General features: G+C 52.1%; 5 protein-coding genes across 5 annotated transcripts; 1 reads left to right on the forward strand and 4 right to left on the reverse strand.

Annotated features, from left to right (window-relative positions):
• Positions 1-3: 3 nt before the first annotated feature.
• Positions 4-2,796, reverse strand: BD324DRAFT_119242 (hypothetical protein). The gene is made up of 2 exons (XM_022011952.1): positions 2,664-2,796; positions 4-2,570 (listed from the first exon to the last, which is right to left on the reverse strand). The coding sequence occupies exons 1-2, from the start codon at positions 2,725-2,727 to the stop codon at positions 124-126; spliced, it is 2,511 nt and encodes an 836-aa protein (XP_021869343.1). The 5' UTR covers positions 2,728-2,796; the 3' UTR covers positions 4-123.
• A 1,213-nt stretch (positions 2,797-4,009) lies between these two features.
• BD324DRAFT_652842 (hypothetical protein) lies at positions 4,010-4,240 on the forward strand (the record flags this gene model as incomplete). Its single annotated transcript, XM_022018564.1, has 2 exons — positions 4,010-4,141; positions 4,208-4,240. The coding sequence occupies 2 exons, from the start codon at positions 4,010-4,012 to the stop codon at positions 4,238-4,240; spliced, it is 165 nt and encodes a 54-aa protein (XP_021869344.1).
• Positions 4,241-4,285: 45 nt separating this feature from the next.
• BD324DRAFT_604005 (acyltransferase ChoActase/COT/CPT) lies at positions 4,286-6,692 on the reverse strand (the record flags this gene model as incomplete). Its single annotated transcript, XM_022013970.1, has 7 exons — positions 4,286-4,597; positions 4,647-5,118; positions 5,169-5,386; positions 5,451-5,691; positions 5,745-5,976; positions 6,034-6,096; positions 6,187-6,692. The coding sequence occupies 7 exons, from the start codon at positions 6,690-6,692 to the stop codon at positions 4,413-4,415; spliced, it is 1,917 nt and encodes a 638-aa protein (XP_021869345.1). The 3' UTR covers positions 4,286-4,412.
• A 322-nt stretch (positions 6,693-7,014) lies between these two features.
• On the reverse strand, positions 7,015-14,190 carry BD324DRAFT_633983 (hypothetical protein). Its single transcript, XM_022016686.1, has 28 exons — positions 13,893-14,190; positions 13,641-13,830; positions 12,720-13,585; positions 12,120-12,667; positions 11,986-12,082; positions 11,619-11,944; positions 11,483-11,583; positions 11,273-11,441; positions 11,156-11,232; positions 10,825-11,110; positions 10,681-10,785; positions 10,432-10,637; positions 10,202-10,391; positions 9,883-10,164; positions 9,708-9,845; positions 9,566-9,664; positions 9,406-9,516; positions 9,218-9,358; positions 9,076-9,169; positions 8,861-9,036; positions 8,739-8,823; positions 8,471-8,684; positions 8,282-8,417; positions 8,059-8,233; positions 7,875-8,008; positions 7,627-7,833; positions 7,316-7,576; positions 7,015-7,260 (listed from the first exon to the last, which is right to left on the reverse strand). Exons 1-28 carry the CDS (start codon positions 14,074-14,076, stop codon positions 7,201-7,203), a joined length of 5,658 nt encoding a protein of 1,885 aa, XP_021869346.1. The 5' UTR covers positions 14,077-14,190; the 3' UTR covers positions 7,015-7,200.
• Positions 14,191-14,653: 463 nt separating this feature from the next.
• On the reverse strand, positions 14,654-17,365 carry BD324DRAFT_604009 (nucleotide-diphospho-sugar transferase). Its single transcript, XM_022013971.1, has 7 exons — positions 17,270-17,365; positions 16,910-17,133; positions 16,767-16,863; positions 16,573-16,718; positions 15,984-16,532; positions 15,573-15,934; positions 14,654-15,532 (listed from the first exon to the last, which is right to left on the reverse strand). Exons 1-7 carry the CDS (start codon positions 17,318-17,320, stop codon positions 14,673-14,675), a joined length of 2,289 nt encoding a protein of 762 aa, XP_021869347.1. The 5' UTR covers positions 17,321-17,365; the 3' UTR covers positions 14,654-14,672.
• Between the last annotated feature and the right edge of the window lie 59 nt (positions 17,366-17,424).

Here is a 17,424-nt window from a genome sequence, read left to right on the forward strand (position 1 = left end):
TGTGGATGACCCAAGATACATTCGAGAGCACGTACAACGAGAACATGACAACATCGACAAGAGACACAAAAAACGATTGCAAAGCATACTATTGCCGCAAGTCACATTCCAAAAAGCATTCCACTAAACCCTTCCGCCACGAAGCTTTCTCGTTTCGCCTCCTTGAATGATCTTGTCGAATGCCTCCTGATGTATCTTTCGAAGCGCACCGGGACCAGCATTCTCGCCACATTCTTGCTTGCTCTTCCCTTTGCCTTTCCTGTCGATCGATTCCTGACGTCTATGTTCCTCGGGAGAGACATCACTGGCAGGCGGTCGGATGACTTCGCCAAGATTACGCGAGACCCTTGATCCACGAAGGGGTGTAGGGCTTGTCCTGTACAGTAACATGTCTGGACGAGTATCCCGTGTTGAGGACCTGGATGCTCGCGGCGCAGTCAAAGGTGTCTGTAAAACCTCGTGCGTATCTGGAGTCGGCTCTGATCGACCGGCACCATTGGAGGAAGAAGCTTGTTGCCGCCTCTCAACTACCGGCGGAGTTCGGAACGGTTGAGGTGTGTGGGTTGGTGGCCGTGGGAATGCAGCGAGAATGTCCCCCATCAGAGCGAGATCCTCGTCCTCGTCACTCTCATCATTTTCATCGGGATCTGGCCATCGATCAAGTTGATGTTCGCCAGCCAGCAGGGGTGTTGCGCTGTCCAGCGGAGGGGAAGCTCGAGGAGTTGTATCGCTCTCCGAGCTCTGCACGTCGACTGATTTTCTCAAATCGCTCTGAGGGCTGATAGGACGAGGCGTATCGGGTCTAGCACGCTCGTCTTCGCTTTCGAGCCGAGCGTGTTCAGCCTGTCTCCTCTGCTCGCGCAGACGCTGGGCTTCCAAGCTGGATGGCGCCAGATCGACACTCTCAAATGGCCTGCGCTTCGGTCTAGTCTGCAGCCGACGAAAAAGGGGTTCAGAGAGCCTCTTGAAGATGTTCTGTCCAGTCCTAGCGGGGGTTCTGTCATTGTCAGTTGCAAATGCCGGGAGAGGGACAAGATCCGCCTCATGGACGTCGTCCTTCAGTCGTTTGGCGCTTCTTGGAGGTCTGGGAGGGACCAAAGGAGGCGAAGGCTCTTGCAATCGCCCGACAGATGGTAATGGAGGATGAGGATCAAGTACATCATCTTCCTCAAATTCAGTGGCCTGCACTGGGGTATCCCACAAGTCACTTCCCAGCGTGATGGTCGGAATGTCCAAGGCAGGAAGACGAGGAGGTGAGTCTGCCACGAAGCTGCGTGATCTGGAGAGAATTGCGTTGCTGCTTGGATCTCGGCTCGGCGAAGCATTGCCGCTTGAGGGTAGATAGGGAAGAGGCTTGGAGCTGTCGTTGAAGTAGGCTGACTTGAGCTCGACCGCAACCACCGAGTGCCTGCGAGGCTCGGTAGCACCCGATAGGTCCATAAGTGGTCCGAAAGATCTAAGGTTGTGCAAGGGTACATCTTTGTCTGTCTCTAGATTCGTCGACTCCGGCGTATCAACGTTCTGCAACCGAGTTTCAGTGCCTGAGTTGAAATCGAACGAAGCTGCGTCCCCGAAAGACATGATGGCGTCTTCAAAGTCGATAGACGTGTTGAGGATGGTAGATTCTCCATCACCAGCCCGCGAACGGCTGAAAATGTGATCGGCAGGCAGACTTGTCTCCGTTGGCGACCTTCGCGTTTCAACGATTGTGGAGGTGGAATGTCGTCGAGTGACTGTACGAGCGGGGCGAGGACTGGGGAAGGGCGTGTAGAAGGAGTCTGGTATCCATCTACCTCGAGGCTTGCCATGCTCCACCTCTAGGCCAAGAGCTCTGACGGTCGCCGTTGACGAAGGCTGACGAGGGAGTGCACCCTCTGGCTGCTCCATGCTGGGTACGGGGGGTAGGGGAACATTCGGGGGGCCCGGAACTGAACCCGTTGAACCTGATCCTATGACCACGTCGGGCAGAGCAGTCGATCGTCGCCCTTGATCCCTTGCTCGTGTGTTGATGTAATCATCTACCATGCGCCGGAGAACGGGAGATGGGAGATCGTCAAAAGCGTGGAATGTGAGCACATCAGGATGGCCCGAAGAGGTGGTGGCGGCAACTCGAGGCGGGGAGTCAGTCCTTCCTGCTGCCTCCTCCTGTCCTCGAGTCCATTGACTCCGTCTCTCCCAAATAGTCACGCTCCGTTGAGGGAGACTAGGGAACCTCGACGTGGCCCCTACTGAACCTGAGGGGCCGGCCTGGGATCCAGCATTGGCACTTGCGTTGCGTGGCTCCGCGCCAAAGAGAGGTGATGAGGGTGGACTGACGTACGGCTCGTAAGGTGGTGGATGGCGGAAAGGAAGTGGAGTCGAAGGCACGTCAAAGCCTCTGATGAAGAGCGAATCGATGGATGGCTCTTGAACATGACGACGACGGCGGCGGCGGCTTGCGCGGATGGTGGAATCGGTCGGGGGCCTCGTAGCGGGTAGCTCAAAGGACACGGGGCGATCATCTGTTTGACGTGGGCTTTCCCATGATGTGAGAATGGGTAGAGAGTCGACTTGATCGAGGGTCTCGCGATCTGAACGATGGGAAGTGAGCCCCCAGCGCCCGAGGTAGTTGGAGAAGATGGGCACTTTACGAGCGGGCTGTGTGATCGGCAGAATAGACTCACCTGGAGGCAGAGGTGGTGTAGGGACAGCCACTACCCTGGCGATCGCCTGAAGTGTCTTTTTCATGCTCAAGATTGCGTATCGGGATAGAGGTCAGCTCTGGGTTGGAACAGGGAGAGGGGATGAGGGCGAGGAGCCTGGCGGTGCGAGTCCTGTTTCACTGCAGGAGGCGTGAGGAATTAATGGATGAGGATGAAGGGAGATTCGTTGAGGTAGTGGAAGAAAGACTGAAGGAGGATGGGTAGATGGATGGATGAATGAGTAATGAGAGGTGGTCATGAGCGAGATCATCGAACGCTGAATGCAAAAAGAAAAAGAAAAATCATTCGCCTCCAAACTGAACTGGGTCAGTAACGTTCATTATCCCTCCTGCCACAAGTTGATAACAAGCTGGTGAGGGACATTTTGTAGCCAACATTTATAGATGATGTCCTGTTGCGGTTGTGTTTCGGAAGAATGAGCAGGCTCGTGTGTCGTTCGCCGCTAACTAGCGTAGGTTTTCCCAACCTGTGGTGCGCTGATCTCGGGGCACTGCCGGTCAAGGTGTTCAAACCATTGCTCGACGAATCGTAAGCTGAGGGGGGAGAATCAGACGTCTGAAAATATCAACATGCTGCCTTGATAAACGTATTCAATGCCCATGACCCGGGGATCGCCCATGAGGCTCTGGGCTCATTCGAGACGAATGAACCTTCCATCACATCTTCAGGGGCGAATCCCTGTATGCGGTTCAGGATAATCCATGGCGACGTCAAGACGTCTTAAGCAAATCCGCCGGGGCCATCGATGCCAGCGTGCCACATTTCTGCCTCCCAACGGTCCATTCATGCTCAGTCCAGGGAGCGTAAGAGGATGGCACCGTAGCATTTCGACTTACGCTCACCCAAAAAAACCCTCGATAGGCGATACCGGTGAACGCAATTAAGTTTCGATGCTAGGATGAATTTTCCAGCTGAAATGCTGTTGTCTGGCAGTACTCACTCTACGAAGGAGGACAGCCAGCCTTGGAGGTCTGCAAGAGAGCTCTCGATAGGATAAGGGTGGCCCCGGAAAGTAAGAGATGACGACCAAAATCTTACGGTTCAAAGTCAGGCCGAGGAAGAGTGAGTCTTGAACCTGGTCGACTAGGAGAAGCGCATTTAACTGATCTTCCTCGTCCTTTTCTTCCCGAATTATCTTCATTTGATTGACCCTCCTGCACATCCCACGTCTCGTGCTGTCAACTATGATCTCATCTCCTTGTGTTTTCCGACTATCTTTTAATGTTCTCGATGCGCTCACGATCAAACTTCGGTCCCGCATGTTCGCTTCGAATCCAGACCCCCTCGTGATCCCCTGTGCGGAAGAAATGAGCGCGGTTCTCAACTGTTTCGCCGCATCAGGCGACATTCGAGCAGCTGCAGATTGCGCTGCGGCTTCAAAATCACTACATCTGTGCATGTCAAAGACACCGAAGAAGCCCGTCGTGCCAAAAAGCTCAGTGAGTGACTTTCACTCGAGGCCCGCAGCGAACGCACGTCTGACACCGCCCGCCCATCCACTTCAGATCAACTACCTCCTCACCAAGATTCGAAAGTAGATGGACCGGACCGCATCGCATCGCATCAGCCCGTGTATAATCATCAATTGTATTACCATGCATATAGGATAGCCCCTCTGCCTTCTTCAGGAACCATGCAAGAGCATTAATCGTCTAGACATATGAATCTAATGTCCCTCCTCCGCCTGTCGGCCCGGCCCTCCCACTTCATTTACAGCTTCGCCTTTTGCTCTCCTCCCACGGCATCTTTTGCTCGATCCATCATCTTTCGAATGTCTCGCGCGGCAGTCTTCAACGCCTCTCCAAACTTGGCAGCGTCATTGTTCTTCGTCGTGACGCACCATCTGATGGAATCGTTGTTGATCTCATACGATAATCCGTAGCCATCGTCAACCACTGAAGTTAATAGATCAGCCAAGAGCCATCTGTAAAGCGTATCACTCACCTTCTCCATAACCCCATCCATCAAAGTACGGCGTACTGAGTTGACTCGTACTCATCTCCCAATGACTACTCTTGGAGAACGCCTCGTCTTCGAATACTGCAGGCATCTTTTCACCCTCCTTCACGAGTTTGCGCAGTCCAAACATGTGTCGATCGACACCTTGCGCATCAGCCGCCCAAGCAGCATACTGGAGATGTCTCTCGCCAGCTCGTCGAAGGCGTCTCTCGCGTTCGGTGTCTGAGGCACTGGCATCGTCCATCGCTTCGCAAAACGCTTTCGCTTCAGCTGATGCAGATCGGATGACTTCGGTTCGACCAAGTAGGTATTTTCTCGTCTGACACGATTCGTAAGTCACTCCAGGTCGTCCGAACGATCTAAAGAATGCGAGTTGTTTGATCATTTGCGCCCAGGCGTCTGGTGAGATCTTGTAGCCTTTAATGGCGTTCTTGCCATACTCATCAAAGTTGACCATCTAGATTGCAGGTCAGACACACTCTGTTCATTTCAATGCCGGAAACCCACCTTGAGATCTTGCAGCTTCATTTCCCTTTCAAAGCCTTTCTGACTTTCCTTGATGACTGTCTTCAGTTTCCGGAGATCAAACGTGATCTCTTCCGGCTCAGGCATGGGCTCAGTATTCCTCTCCGCCTCGGGCAGCTCGAGCGGGATGACGCCTTTCTCCAATCCCCCAAGCATGAACTCGTTCAGCCTCAGTGTCGGAGTTCCATCCAGCATCGAGTCTGTGGTTTGCACAGCTTCAGCTCAGCCTTGATTTGATAAGGTCGTCGACCGAAATCGACTCACGCTCGCCATTGAATCCACTACCTCCATTCTCATCCACGATCAACTGATGTTTGTCGAACCACCGATTCAACGCCTTGCCTTTGGCTTTTCGGTCTGATCCTCCAACCCAATATCGCCAAGCTCGTTGATCTTCTCCCTGAGGTGCAGGCGCATCGTCCAGGCACACGAGCAATATGGCAGAATCGATCGTCTCGATCGCTTTGCCATTCGCAGCGGATGTCTTGATGAGCTTGTCGCGAATCTGTGGTAGAGCTCAGTCTGATTTCTCCCACCTGCTATAACCGAACCACTCACATCAGTCCAGACATCCCTGTCGTCCGCAGTCAAAACACCCAGATTGATCCCTTGTTGGCTCTTTGCAGTTTCCTTGATTTTTCGGAAAGCGTCACTCAGTTCGGATGCCGATCGACCTTTTGTATCGACTTTAAAATAGCGATTGTTGCACAGGACAACAATATGTTCAAGATCTCCAGCGTAAGCTTTGGGGACGTCTGCAGGTTTGGTCGGTACTCGAACCGCGTTGAACCTGAGGTCGGACTGGTAAGTTATAAAGACAGTACATGAGCCGAAACTCCGCTCTCACATGTATTTATAGGAAGCAGAGCATAAGGGTTGGCCCTTGACGGACTCCGGCGCGAGCCTCTCGCTGCCAGGCAGAAGAAGAAGTCAGCTAACTGAGCTCCACACTATATTCCCCAGTGGTGGAAACTTGACGCTATCGGACACACACACTCACCTCACGACCAGCTTTTTGAACTCTACGATCCCTCTGACCAGCTCTGCCGCTCTTTCAACTTGATCCTTTCCCTTTGCCAACCCTTTTGCGTGGATGTAAAAGTAAGAAACGTTCGGCAGTATCCTTCCTCTGTAACCCATATACGCAGTTTCGTTCCACCATTCACTCAACCAAGAGTCCTTCTCTGCCGCTCTGTCCTCTAAGCGCTTTTGCAGGATTTGAGCCTGTTCAGACTGTAGAAAGTCCCTCACGAGGGATTTAGAGTGATCCAGCTGACTGGGCGTCAATAACGGTTGGAGAGTCTCAACATATTTGGAGAATGTCGAGCTCAGCGTCGGGACGGGAAGATGAGGCAGAGAAGATTGAGCGGCGTACAGAGGTTTGGGTTCGGATGATTGGGATTTGGCAGGTTTGGCAGAAGAAAAGGGTCGCGATTGTCCACCAGCACCAGCACCAGCACCAGCACCAGCACCAGCTTGACGAGCTTGCCAAAGCGGAATGGTCATACTCTAGAGCGGACAAACCATCAACACGATATGCTTCAGTCTTAGCACATTACACCCACTCTCACTTTAATGGCTCCAAGGTCCCCTCTGGTGACGTGTCGAGCGACAGGCTGTCTGACCAGCATCCGGGCGACAAAGGAACGGGGTTGGGTGCGAAGGGCACTCGATGAATGATACAGAGCTGAGGGGCCTGCTGCTCTCGCTATGCCAAAAGAAAACAACTGTTGTCGCTGTTTTGAATACAGTGGAGATGTCTCGTCGATGTTACTCGGATATATTCTCGGACTCCCTTTCCCCGGTTAATCCGCTTATTAAAAAGAAAGAAATAGATCATAGGCTGATAACGACGGCGGCGACGACGACAACAACGGCTACGGCGACGGGGCTAGGGCAACAGACTTATGCATAGTGACCTCGGCTGAATCGACCTGGTCATGACTCGTGACTCATGGTATGTTGGTATATATATACAACTTATACCTACTACTATACAGTGCAAATTCTGCTCCTAAGCAGACTCTCGATCCATCTCATCCAATGTCCCATCTTCAAGTAAAAGCTGTAAAAACTGGCGGGCGTCGCTTCAGCCGTGATTCAACTGTGTGTATGATCCCGCAGCTTACCGCGTTTCTCTGTTCGTGGAACTCTGTAATGGTATGGACCCCTCGGACAAGCGGCATACGGTCAAAGTTCATTCCCACTCGATCATCTTTGCGTGGTAGCGCCGGTTTGTCACCGATAGCACTCTTCTTGCCAAGTTGGTATTTGACACACTTGTCTTCAGGAATACCATAGAGGTTGAGCAAGTGATTCTTTGTGATGACTGCCAAGCCGACGATGATACTGGCTTGGATGACAGCAGCGGCAGAAAACGATTCTGAATCCTAGAGTCGACCGATCATGAGCCGCTATCACCACACAAGGGCCGACTCACCTCTCCCTCCCTCGAAGAGAGGACCTTGTCGTCTAAGGTTTCTCCGGAATCATCATCCAAGGTTGCCGACTCAAGCACGCCAACGAGATGCGGTGACGCCGAGATGACAGCGCTGAGAAGATGGACAGTCGTCATGACTTCTTCCTGAAGCTTGTACTCGAATGCAGCGAGATTCTCAGCGATGTACAGTGCAAACCCATCATCGATCTGTAGGCCATCTAAGTTGCTATCAGACTAGCGAAGCTCACCTTGTCCTTGCCCTTTGCCGAAACATCATAGTCGAATGCACGGCAGATCTGACGTAGAAAGTCCGTCTTCCATGTCCGCTTCTCCCCAAGAAGCGAGTACCACGAAGCGAGCAGGGCGGCGCCATTGCGCTGGCCTAAAAGACAGCATATCAGCGTTGAATAGGCCGTGTCGAGACAAGCTTACCAGACACTTCCGCAGTCAGACCGCGCTGATAGTCAAAGGAAGCCCTCGCACACTCCAAAAATCGAACATTGACCAAAGTTGGGTGTTTGGTATGTAGGTGCTGGTGCAATTGCAGTGCTCGATCAGCCACGAGTTCATTATCACTCGTCTCGAGCGAGATCAAGATCGGCATGCACTGTGGAGAATGAGCTTGGTGAGAATAAGCAGTATGAATCAAGCTCACCTGAAGAGGATGGTACAGACCCTGATGTACCGTGAACGCCAGAATATCCATTGCAGCGTTCTGCGTGGCTGCATGTTGAGATCTGGCACCACGCAGAATCGACTCGATGTTCCTTTGAACAACAGCCGTCGAGAGTCTGAAGCATAGATCAGCCCTGCACAGCCCTGCAAAACCAGGCAGCTGGCTCACCCCGAGTCAGACGACTCTGCATGTCCTATCAACGCAGTCAGATCCGTCTCTCGTTTTCCTGTCGCTTTTCTCTCGCTCTCCGAAACCAGGAACTCTTTGATATTCGTCAAGAGTCGGCAATGAAGTTCGTAATCAGACGACGCAAAAACCTTTTGCATCCAATCGCTTGATTCAGGTCGCAGGATGAGCAGTGGACTGGCTTTGAAAATGTTGCCTTGAGGTTAGAGGTCAGAACATCTTGGACGCTGTGCATTGAAGCCACTCTCACCGAGACAAATCGGTGGGGCCTTTTGCGCAATGGGCATCTTGGAATACTCCAAGAATGCATCGAAAAAGTACTCCCTTATCGGCATCTGCAGCGTCAGGCAAGCTAGCCGAGACTACACCTACGTCGGTGATAGTTGCCAGACCACTTTGAATCGTCGACTGACTTTTGGCCACCTCGTCGAGATCACAAAATTCGGTGATCAGCGAACAGATAAACATGCAGACAGCTGCGGCATCGCTCGATAGCCAATCAGCATTGCCACCATTGTGGTAGCTGTTTCGAGCCGCACGCAGCTTGCCTGATGCTTTTTAGAACTTTTCTTCCCCTGACGGCTCACCCTCGCACTGCCGAAGGATCTTGATGGCGTTGGTATAGTCTAAAGTCAGGTGATTGACCACAGAGCAGAAGCACTCCATCGTTTCTCGAAGGTGCTGGGAGATGTATCAGACTCATGTTCGAGTGTCGACAGGCTCTCTCACGTCATATTTGCCAGGTCTATTGATCATCGGCAATAAAGCTCGATTCAAATCTGCCGCAAAGGTCGAAGCTGCTTTGGGCATCCGCGGAATGCATTTGGTGAAGATACGCAAGATGAGTCCGTTGGTGAGCTGCTCATCACTCTGCTGGTGATGTCAGCTCGCAGTCACAAAATACAATGGAAGCTCACGCCCGGCGGGAATCGAATGTAAGACAAGAGCTTCTCCGCGCGATTCGGATCAACCAGATCGTGCTCGGCTGTACACAGAAGGTAGATCGCCCGGATATGATTCAGCGGATCCTGCAGAGTTGTTAGAATATCGATCACCCCGTGAAGAAGGGAGACGCACAAATTCCGTCTCCTCGGTATTGTCAATGAGATCATCGATGAGCGCTTTGACAGTCTGGTCGTAACGAGATGGCTTCTCAGTCTTGGCCGATTTGGATATCTGAGGTGTGTCAGATATGCATTGACAAAGAGAGCTCTCTCACCTCTCTGATAGCCTTCTCAATGGTCTCCCAAGCTCCATTATACACATCGCAGATCTCAACAAGGAGTGTTGCCGGTTCGCGATAATTTGATATGCCCTCAGGATACAGCAGCTCGCTCAAAGTCTTGACCGTGAGATCCTGCGGTATCAGCCCACACCTGGCTTCCTGAATTCACCTTGACGCTCTCGTCCATATCTTCTACCAGGCCAATCATCTTGGTACATATATCAACTTGCATTCCCCGATCTCTATTCGCAAACATGTCCTTGAGGAGCTTGATGACTCTTTTCCGAACTCCCAGACCGGTATCGTACACTCTGCCCACGAGCGGGGGATAGTATTGCGCTGCTACGCTGGGGTTTCGGACAACATATTTGCCAATGAGCTCCACGGCGGCGTCTCTGACAGATGATGCCGGGTCTTCCAGCCTCGATTCGATAGCTCGTCGTACAGTCGACTGGGGAAATCAGCCTCGGAGACCGAGGGCGACTCACATGACTCAGTAAGGTAGGGTCGATACCCACGATTCCACTTAGGCCGCGCAAAGCTTTACCCCTCACGCCGATGACTGTACTGCCCATGGACAGGACAAGGGCGTCCAGAATTCGGTCAAACGCCCCCTGCAGAGCGCGACCTTTGGCTAGGCCAATGACAGCACTTCTAGCTGACTCCAAGCTGACCGAGCTGATTTAGGTCAGTCACGTCAGGCCCCGCGACTGCTCACGTGTTCGAGGCAAATACATTATCTTCTCCGGACCAGATCCTATCCAATGATGCGGCGAACGTCTCAGCGATCGACTCGAGACGAGCCTTCTCTTCAGCCGCTTCGTCGCTTTTCTCAGTGTCGAGTTTCTCAACGATTGATCTAATCTTGACAATCGCGAGATAGTGCTCCTGAGCAGCAACTATGGACTCAAGGTCGAGCGATGACTGATCGAGTGAGCCTTTGAAGAGATCACAGTCTGGACCTCACCTGGTACATGCTATCTTCCTTGGCAGATCCGGACAAAAAAGCAAGAACATTCGCGTGCGCTTCAGTCAGTCGTTCAGCTTCTTCTATATTCGAAGTGGAGATGATCTAAAAGTGTAAGCTTTATCCTTCCTAGTCTCTGCTTACCTCGTCGAAAGACTTGACTGCATGCTTTTCCATCTGCATTTGAAACCCTTTCAGCTTGGCCGCAATGTCACCAAGATAGTCCAGAGCAACCATCTTGGCATGAGTCGGCTCATTCCCCGTCTGCGAATTATGCAAAGGGGTGACCATTGTCTTCGATACGACGATGAGGAACAAGGCCGCGGCTGGCCATTCGGGCCGATACAAGACCGATAGGAGATCCGCAACAAACACATCGAGAATGGCCTTGTAATCAGTATCATGATTGCCCTTGGAGGCTTTGGCAGCGCTGGGACGGTTGTCGTAAGCGAAACGCTTGATATTGGCAGCTCACCGCTGGACAAGATACGTGAGAACTGTATGTGACGACTTCATGGCGGACTCAATCTCTCCCGTACAGATCTGTTGCTCCTAACGGCGTGTCGGTTGGATACCACGCGGCCGGACTCACTTCATCAGAAGTATCTTCTCTGACCATGGGTACCGACTGGGACAGACTCTCCAACGATTGACCTTTTGAGCGCAACTTGCTCACGCGAATGCCAGCCCCAAAAGCTGAGGCCTGAACAAGTTGCAACAAGAGGGCACTGATTGTGGATATGGAACCTCCATCGGCGAGCCTGGAGACGCGATTAGAGTGTCACCACAGTGCCAGGCCTACCTGAATCTCGCCTGAGACGCATTTCCACCTCCATTCTTCACCATATTCGTGAGGATCTCCTCAAGGATCCACTGACGATGTGCCTCATATCGTGCGAACGTCTGCCGTCAGCATGATCTTGCATCGCTCGTCTCACCGCGCGTAAGCAGCTCAAGGACTCAGTGACCAATGTTCTAAAGATTGCCATCCTTCCACTGTCGCCATCTTTAGATTTGCCCTTCTTAGGCAATTGATCTGGTGCGAACAAAGCTGCGGTAGATAGATAGACGGATCCAATGACCAGTTGCTCGTCAAAGGATATGTCCGTGCGGGATACGAGCGATGTCAAGCGAGGGATGGCGATACAACAGGATTGAGCGATTGAGGAGAGGTGAGGGTGTACGAACATGCCGCCAGCGCCCTTCTTCGTGCGAGACACACATTCGTTCGAGATGACGCGGGTTAGAAATCGAGAAGAGATCCCTTTGTACCGTCAGCTGCCAGTGACCATTGCGTCAGCTCACTCTCTCCCGCCAGTGCCTCGACGGCAGGTATCAGCACAGTGTCCAAGAGTTGACGAATAATGCCGACTGATACCGATAAGACCTCTTCAGAGAGCAGCTGAGACGCTCAGCGAGCTTATCCATCGACCACTCACATGTTTGGGCAATCCATCAGTGTCCAAGACGGTCACACAGCAAGCCGCTGCAATGCCCGCAGACTGGACCGTAAGTAGCTTAGCATCTGCATCCTGCATCTCCTTATCCGTCATCTCCTCAACAGATTCCACAGGCATGTCGACATCTGCTTCTGGTGACCTTGAGTTGGAACCGCTCTTCTTCTTTCGAGAGCTCTTGACAGGCTTGACCCTGGCGATGTTCACCTTGGTGTCGCTCGGAAACGTGACGAGGCCTTGTCCAGCCCGCATACTCCTGTCGAGCAATCGCAGGATCCTACCGATGGATTCGACGTCCAATTCTGATTTGAGAGCCGTCCCTTGAGTATTTTTCTTTGTCGATTGGACTCTGACGACGTATCGAGACAGTTGCTGAACGCTACTGTCGGATAAGAGGGGTCCACAACCGTCTCTTCCGAGCCTCGTGAAGAACCTAGCGGATGCCAAGTCTTCTCTTGTAGGGTCCGCCGGAAAACCGTCCGACTCGTTGAGGATATCATCGAGGAGGTTTTGCAATCTCTCATGGTGGTCTGACGTGCTGTGAGCCTCATGCTGAGGTAAAAAGAAGGGGACTCAGCTCACTCCTCTTATCCCTTTCGCCTGTTTTTGCACTGCCAGGCGGTACTCCGCCATACGTCTCAAGAGCATGCGAGGAAGAAGCTCGCGATCTTCCTTCATTACCCATCGCCCAATCGCCATCTGCGTCTCGCCGCGGATCCTCACCCCAGTCAAGCTCTGAACCAGAATCGTCATCCTCATCCTTAGCCAGGACTGACGAATCAGAGACGGGTCTCCGAGTCGAAAGAACCACTTCAAATCTGCTCTGACTACCATGACCGTTCCCAGAAAAAGGTTGAGAATGACGCATAGTAGGAGATTCCTCTCGAGAGTAGGATCGCATGCGCTTCGGAGGGGACGGTTCGTGCATCGACAGTGGGTCAGGGGATTCTTGAGCCAGATCAGCCCGAGACATGGCTCGTGAAAGATGTGGTGTAGAGGTGTGTGAAGTGATCGAGCTTTCGCGGTGTCGGTGAGAGGGAGTCATGGGCTGCTTCGAATTTGAGCCAGACGGTTCAGTGTCTCGAGTCAACGCTTTCGCGGTTACACCATTCGCGAGATTAGTAGATGACGCCGAAGCCGAGCTGGAGTTGCGCTTCATCCTCGCTGCTAGTTCCTTGGCCTCCTTGACAGCTTGGGCCTCAAGTCGAGCCGTTTCCGCTTTTGCCTCTCTCTCGTCAGCTTGAATCAAAGTATTCTTGATGAAATTATCGAGGAACTCGACGGGAGGAGTTGTCGGTCGTTCGGGAGTAGGTGATTGAAGGACCGTACTGGCGGGAGAAGGGAGGTATGAGCCGATAAAGCTGTATGGCATAGGGTGAGGTGGAGCAGTGGTCGGATATGGGAGGTAGGAAGAGGGTTCTAATGTGGGACTCGGAGTGGGTAGGTACCTGGATACCTCGTGCTCAGTTCGTGCAAATTTCCAGTCGAGTGAGATTGACTTACGAGCTGGTGTAACTAGATTGCGAGTCCATCATCTCCCTGACTCTATCTTCCGTAGCTTTTCTCAGCGCCCGGTCTTCAGGCGTAGAAGGATGATCTATACGATGGAAATAGTCCGCATGGTGAGGATACAGGTCGGATGAGGTGGATTGAGGCTGGTAGAGAACGGTATGAGGTGAGATATGCTCGGCAGCTGAGTGGGTCTGGATCAGCTAGGAGACTCAGAGAGACATCGGATCAATGGCCCGAGCTTACTCCTTGCTATAGGTTGATACGTTGCGAATGGATACACGCTCAACAAGTTGATCGGATTGTCGTAAGGTGACCCTTCGTCATCTCGTCCGGTATCCGACGAGGATTCAGGGAGCTCTCGAGTGGAACTTGAGCCAGGTCCGTAGCTTGACGACGGATGAGCTTGAGAGTCAGGATGACCCGACATGATATGGATCTTGTTCAGCTATCTATGATCATGACCCTCTTCTGATCAGGTGATTGGGACAACGTTGAGACCATTGTCAAGTTGGGATCCATATATATATACAAGAGAGCTTCGTCAACTTTTTATAATACGCGGGTCCGAGCGCGACCGGTTCTGTACCCCACGAGGGGGAAAAACATTAGCTAACGTAATCATCCTCTGTTGGCTCAGGGAAGACCATCTAGTCAGCCTCGAAATTGAATCGGCTTCTTCTCTTTCATACTGCACCATCTCTCAATGTGAGTCGAGCATGAAGAGGGATTGGACAGGACAGTGGGACAAAGACTGACAGCATGTGAAACAGATGGATTGATTGGGTCTCATTATTCCCCTCTCAACCGCCGCGGACAGGTGCGGAGACCAAACACAGACCGCTTGGTTTCGTTAGCAGCTGGCCCAATCGTCGACTTGTAATCTTCTCCGTCTTGGAGAGGTCACATACAGACAACCATGACAATAGCCAGTTTCTTGATAGTAGCCTTGCGACATGATATCGAAAGGAAATGTAGTGTGTCCGACAACTTATGCGATTGTGATGGGTCACATAAAATCATGATCTAATCACTCTCCTCTTCGTCATCTTCCTCTTCCTCCCCCTTCTCCTCCTCCTCATCCTCCTCCTCACTATCACTGTCCATAGCCTCCAACACATCTACATATGCTTTGCCCTTTGCGTAAAGCTCTCCCCAAAGCGCCTTGTCCTTATCTGCCGCGCCTTCACCTTTCGCTGCACTGAGCGATCTCCATTCGATCAAGTCTTCCTCCGGTACAAGATCACTCTCGTACAGTCCCCGAAGCACCACGCCGAACCAAGGTCTAGCATCTTCGTGACTGACACTATAAGCCTGAACGTCGAGAACGATATTGGTGAGATCAGGTGATAAACCTTCTGCCAAACCGCCCCATCGTGCCCAAGTTTGCGTAGCGTGTTCGAGGATACTGGCCGCAGGTCCGGAGAAATCCATCTTGCTCATGAGGAAGCCCGTGACTTCTCCTCGAGCGCGATCGATACCTGCGTTGTATCCCATGACAAGCGTTCGCAGTTCCAAAAGGGCATTCGGGACTGAGTGACCCTCTTCGTAAGCTCTAACGAGGGATGCAGAAGCCTCAGCATGAAATTCGGGTGGAACAGCATCCAATGCGAGCGACGGCATGTCGGGCAAAGAGTCGTCAGATGCGGCGAGGGAAGCAGGAGTGGACGCCGTAGAGGAAGATGCGACGGAAAGGGTCGAGCATGATTCGGGGTATTCCGAAAGGCTCGACAGCGTCCTTCCAAGTTGCAGATACTTTTTGTTCTTTGGTCTTTCATAAGGGTCGAGATCGTCTTCATCTTCGTCGGAATCATATGCGAGCTCTTCTTCTTCAGACGGCCAAATGAAACCGACAGAGTCGTGTCCAAGGATCTCAAGGCGTTCATCTGTGCTCAGATTAGCCCGGCACAGACACCTTCAGCTCACTCTTCTCCTCCTCATCCTCTTCATCTTCCTCATCCGAGTCCAAGTCCTCAGGGACATGTCGAATTCTGCCAACGCGCATAAAGTCTGGAAGCTCTACACCGTGTCCAAGCGTGACTCCATCACCAATCAGACATCCCTTGCCCAATTTGACACCGTTTCCAATCTTGACGCCCGTGCCGATAATACATTGGGTGACCTGACAGTGATCTCCGATCGTGACATTATCAAAGATGTAGGAAGAAGTGATGACTGTGTGTGGTCCGACGGCACAGTCCTGTCCAAGAGTAGACGAGATGATGTGCGTGCCTTCATTCAATGCAGACCGTGCGCCAATAAGGAGCGGTCCGGTGAGAGCCGTCGTTCTGGATTGCCATGTTGAGCCCAATCCACCCCTCATCAACTGGAACTCACCTTCCCAGAGAAACATGATCCCTCGCGATATACACATTCCCCTTCCGCAACTCGTACTCTCCTTTCCTGCTTCCCATGAGATCCGGGGTCAGAGGGAATGTCCATCGATTCAATACGTCCATCGATATATCTCCATAAGTCCTCGTATCTCTCACTCGATCAATGTACATTCCATTCGAGCTCTCCCCTCTGGATTCCTCTGAACCGACAAGGTGAACAGCAATGTGTTTACCTAACAGTTCAGATGTCAAAACACCGTTGACAAAGTGCCTTCTCAAATCGTGATAATCAAAGTTCTCCGTACATAGCGCAGGGACGTCCGCTTCGCAAATGTCTACACCGAGATCTCTGTATCCGCCTTGATGCGAAGATGAATTGGCGGGTGTCCCTGACCAGACTTCCCACTCGTCAACGCCAGGCGGTGGCTCGAGAAAGATGGATGAAGGAATCTTGAGGCGAGAGTGACGAGGTACAAGAGGGTTCTGAGCGTAAAAGCAGAGCCGAGAGGATGAAGGATCAACGACCATAACAGGGGATTCAGGGTGGCAGCTGGAGGCTCAGCATATGATCAGTGTGGTTGAAAACGCACCTTCCGCCTCGTCCCACACCCATGGTCATGATCAAATCCTTGTCCTTTTCTTTGCGTGCCATGTGCGCTTCGACCATTTTAGAGAGGTCGTAGTTGGAAACGAGTGGAGAGTGAACAAGGATGAATGGAAAGTCAGGATTGAGAACCTGCGCCCCGCGTCAGCAAAATCACCGTCTAGATGGGGCTAAGCTCACACTCATCGCATCGAGATCTCTCAGTGCATCTCCAGCGCTTCTGGCAGTTTTGGACGACAAGCACTGAATATCCATAGTGTATCGATAGGGGGAGCTCCTGAGACACATGAGCTCGACTCAATAGTGCAACCAATCCAGCTCACTCGACAAAGTCTCGAACCTTGTCTGCATGTGCTCCACAAAAGATGAATACCTGCTTCACCCTGCTCAGGCTCAAACTCTCCAGCGTCCAAGTGAGGAGCGGGACAGAACATAAAGGCAACAAGATCCTCGGTTGGTCTTGACACAACACTTCGAATCGACGGTTGTAGCTGTCCGCAAAGACGACAGCTTGGAGAGGTGTATCATCGAGCTCATCATTAGCGCGCTGAGACGTAAAAGAGTCAGCTTTGCGTTTCGTGCGCTTCAAATGTGTCTGTCTCGTTGCAATCAAGGACTTTGACTTGGGGTTCCAAGCGGTGCGCTTTGATACGCTGAGGAAAGAGCAGAATGACCAAACTCACTGCTTTGGACTCGACTTTCGTGGCCTGCGCTCTCTTTCCAGCTGGGGGCATGGTGAGGAATCCGGTAGCAACGAGGAAATCCAAGCCAGGCCTTAGGTGTTCGTTCGATTGTGCAATGGACTTTTGACTGAAGCCACCACGTGAAACCCGGAGTT

This window comes from Kockovaella imperatae (genome assembly GCF_002102565.1).
Source record: "Kockovaella imperatae strain NRRL Y-17943 chromosome Unknown BD324scaffold_12, whole genome shotgun sequence".
NCBI classification, from domain to species: domain Eukaryota; kingdom Fungi; phylum Basidiomycota; class Tremellomycetes; order Tremellales; family Cuniculitremaceae; genus Kockovaella; species Kockovaella imperatae.

Coding starts and splice junctions, on each gene's coding strand:
- BD324DRAFT_119242 (XM_022011952.1), bottom strand. CDS start 2,727: ATGAAAAAGACACTTCAGGCGATCGCCAGGGTAGTGGCTGTCCCTACA. Junction 2,571..2,663: donor TACACCACCTCTGCCTCCAG/GTGAGTCTATTC, acceptor CCCATCGTTCAG/ATCGCGAGACCCTCGATCAA.
- BD324DRAFT_604009 (XM_022013971.1), bottom strand. CDS start 17,320: ATGCCCCCAGCTGGAAAGAGAGCGCAGGCCACGAAAGTCGAGTCCAAA. Junction 16,533..16,572: donor GGTGTGGGACGAGGCGGAAG/GTGCGTTTTCAA, acceptor CTGAGCCTCCAG/CTGCCACCCTGAATCCCCTG. Junction 15,935..15,983: donor GATCATGTTTCTCTGGGAAG/GTGAGTTCCAGT, acceptor ATGGCAATCCAG/AACGACGGCTCTCACCGGAC.
- BD324DRAFT_633983 (XM_022016686.1), bottom strand. CDS start 14,076: ATGTCGGGTCATCCTGACTCTCAAGCTCATCCGTCGTCAAGCTACGGA. Junction 9,665..9,707: donor TTGAGAAGGCTATCAGAGAG/GTGAGAGAGCTC, acceptor GACACACCTCAG/ATATCCAAATCGGCCAAGAC. Junction 8,009..8,058: donor TCTGACTGCGGAAGTGTCTG/GTAAGCTTGTCT, acceptor GCTGTCTTTTAG/GCCAGCGCAATGGCGCCGCC.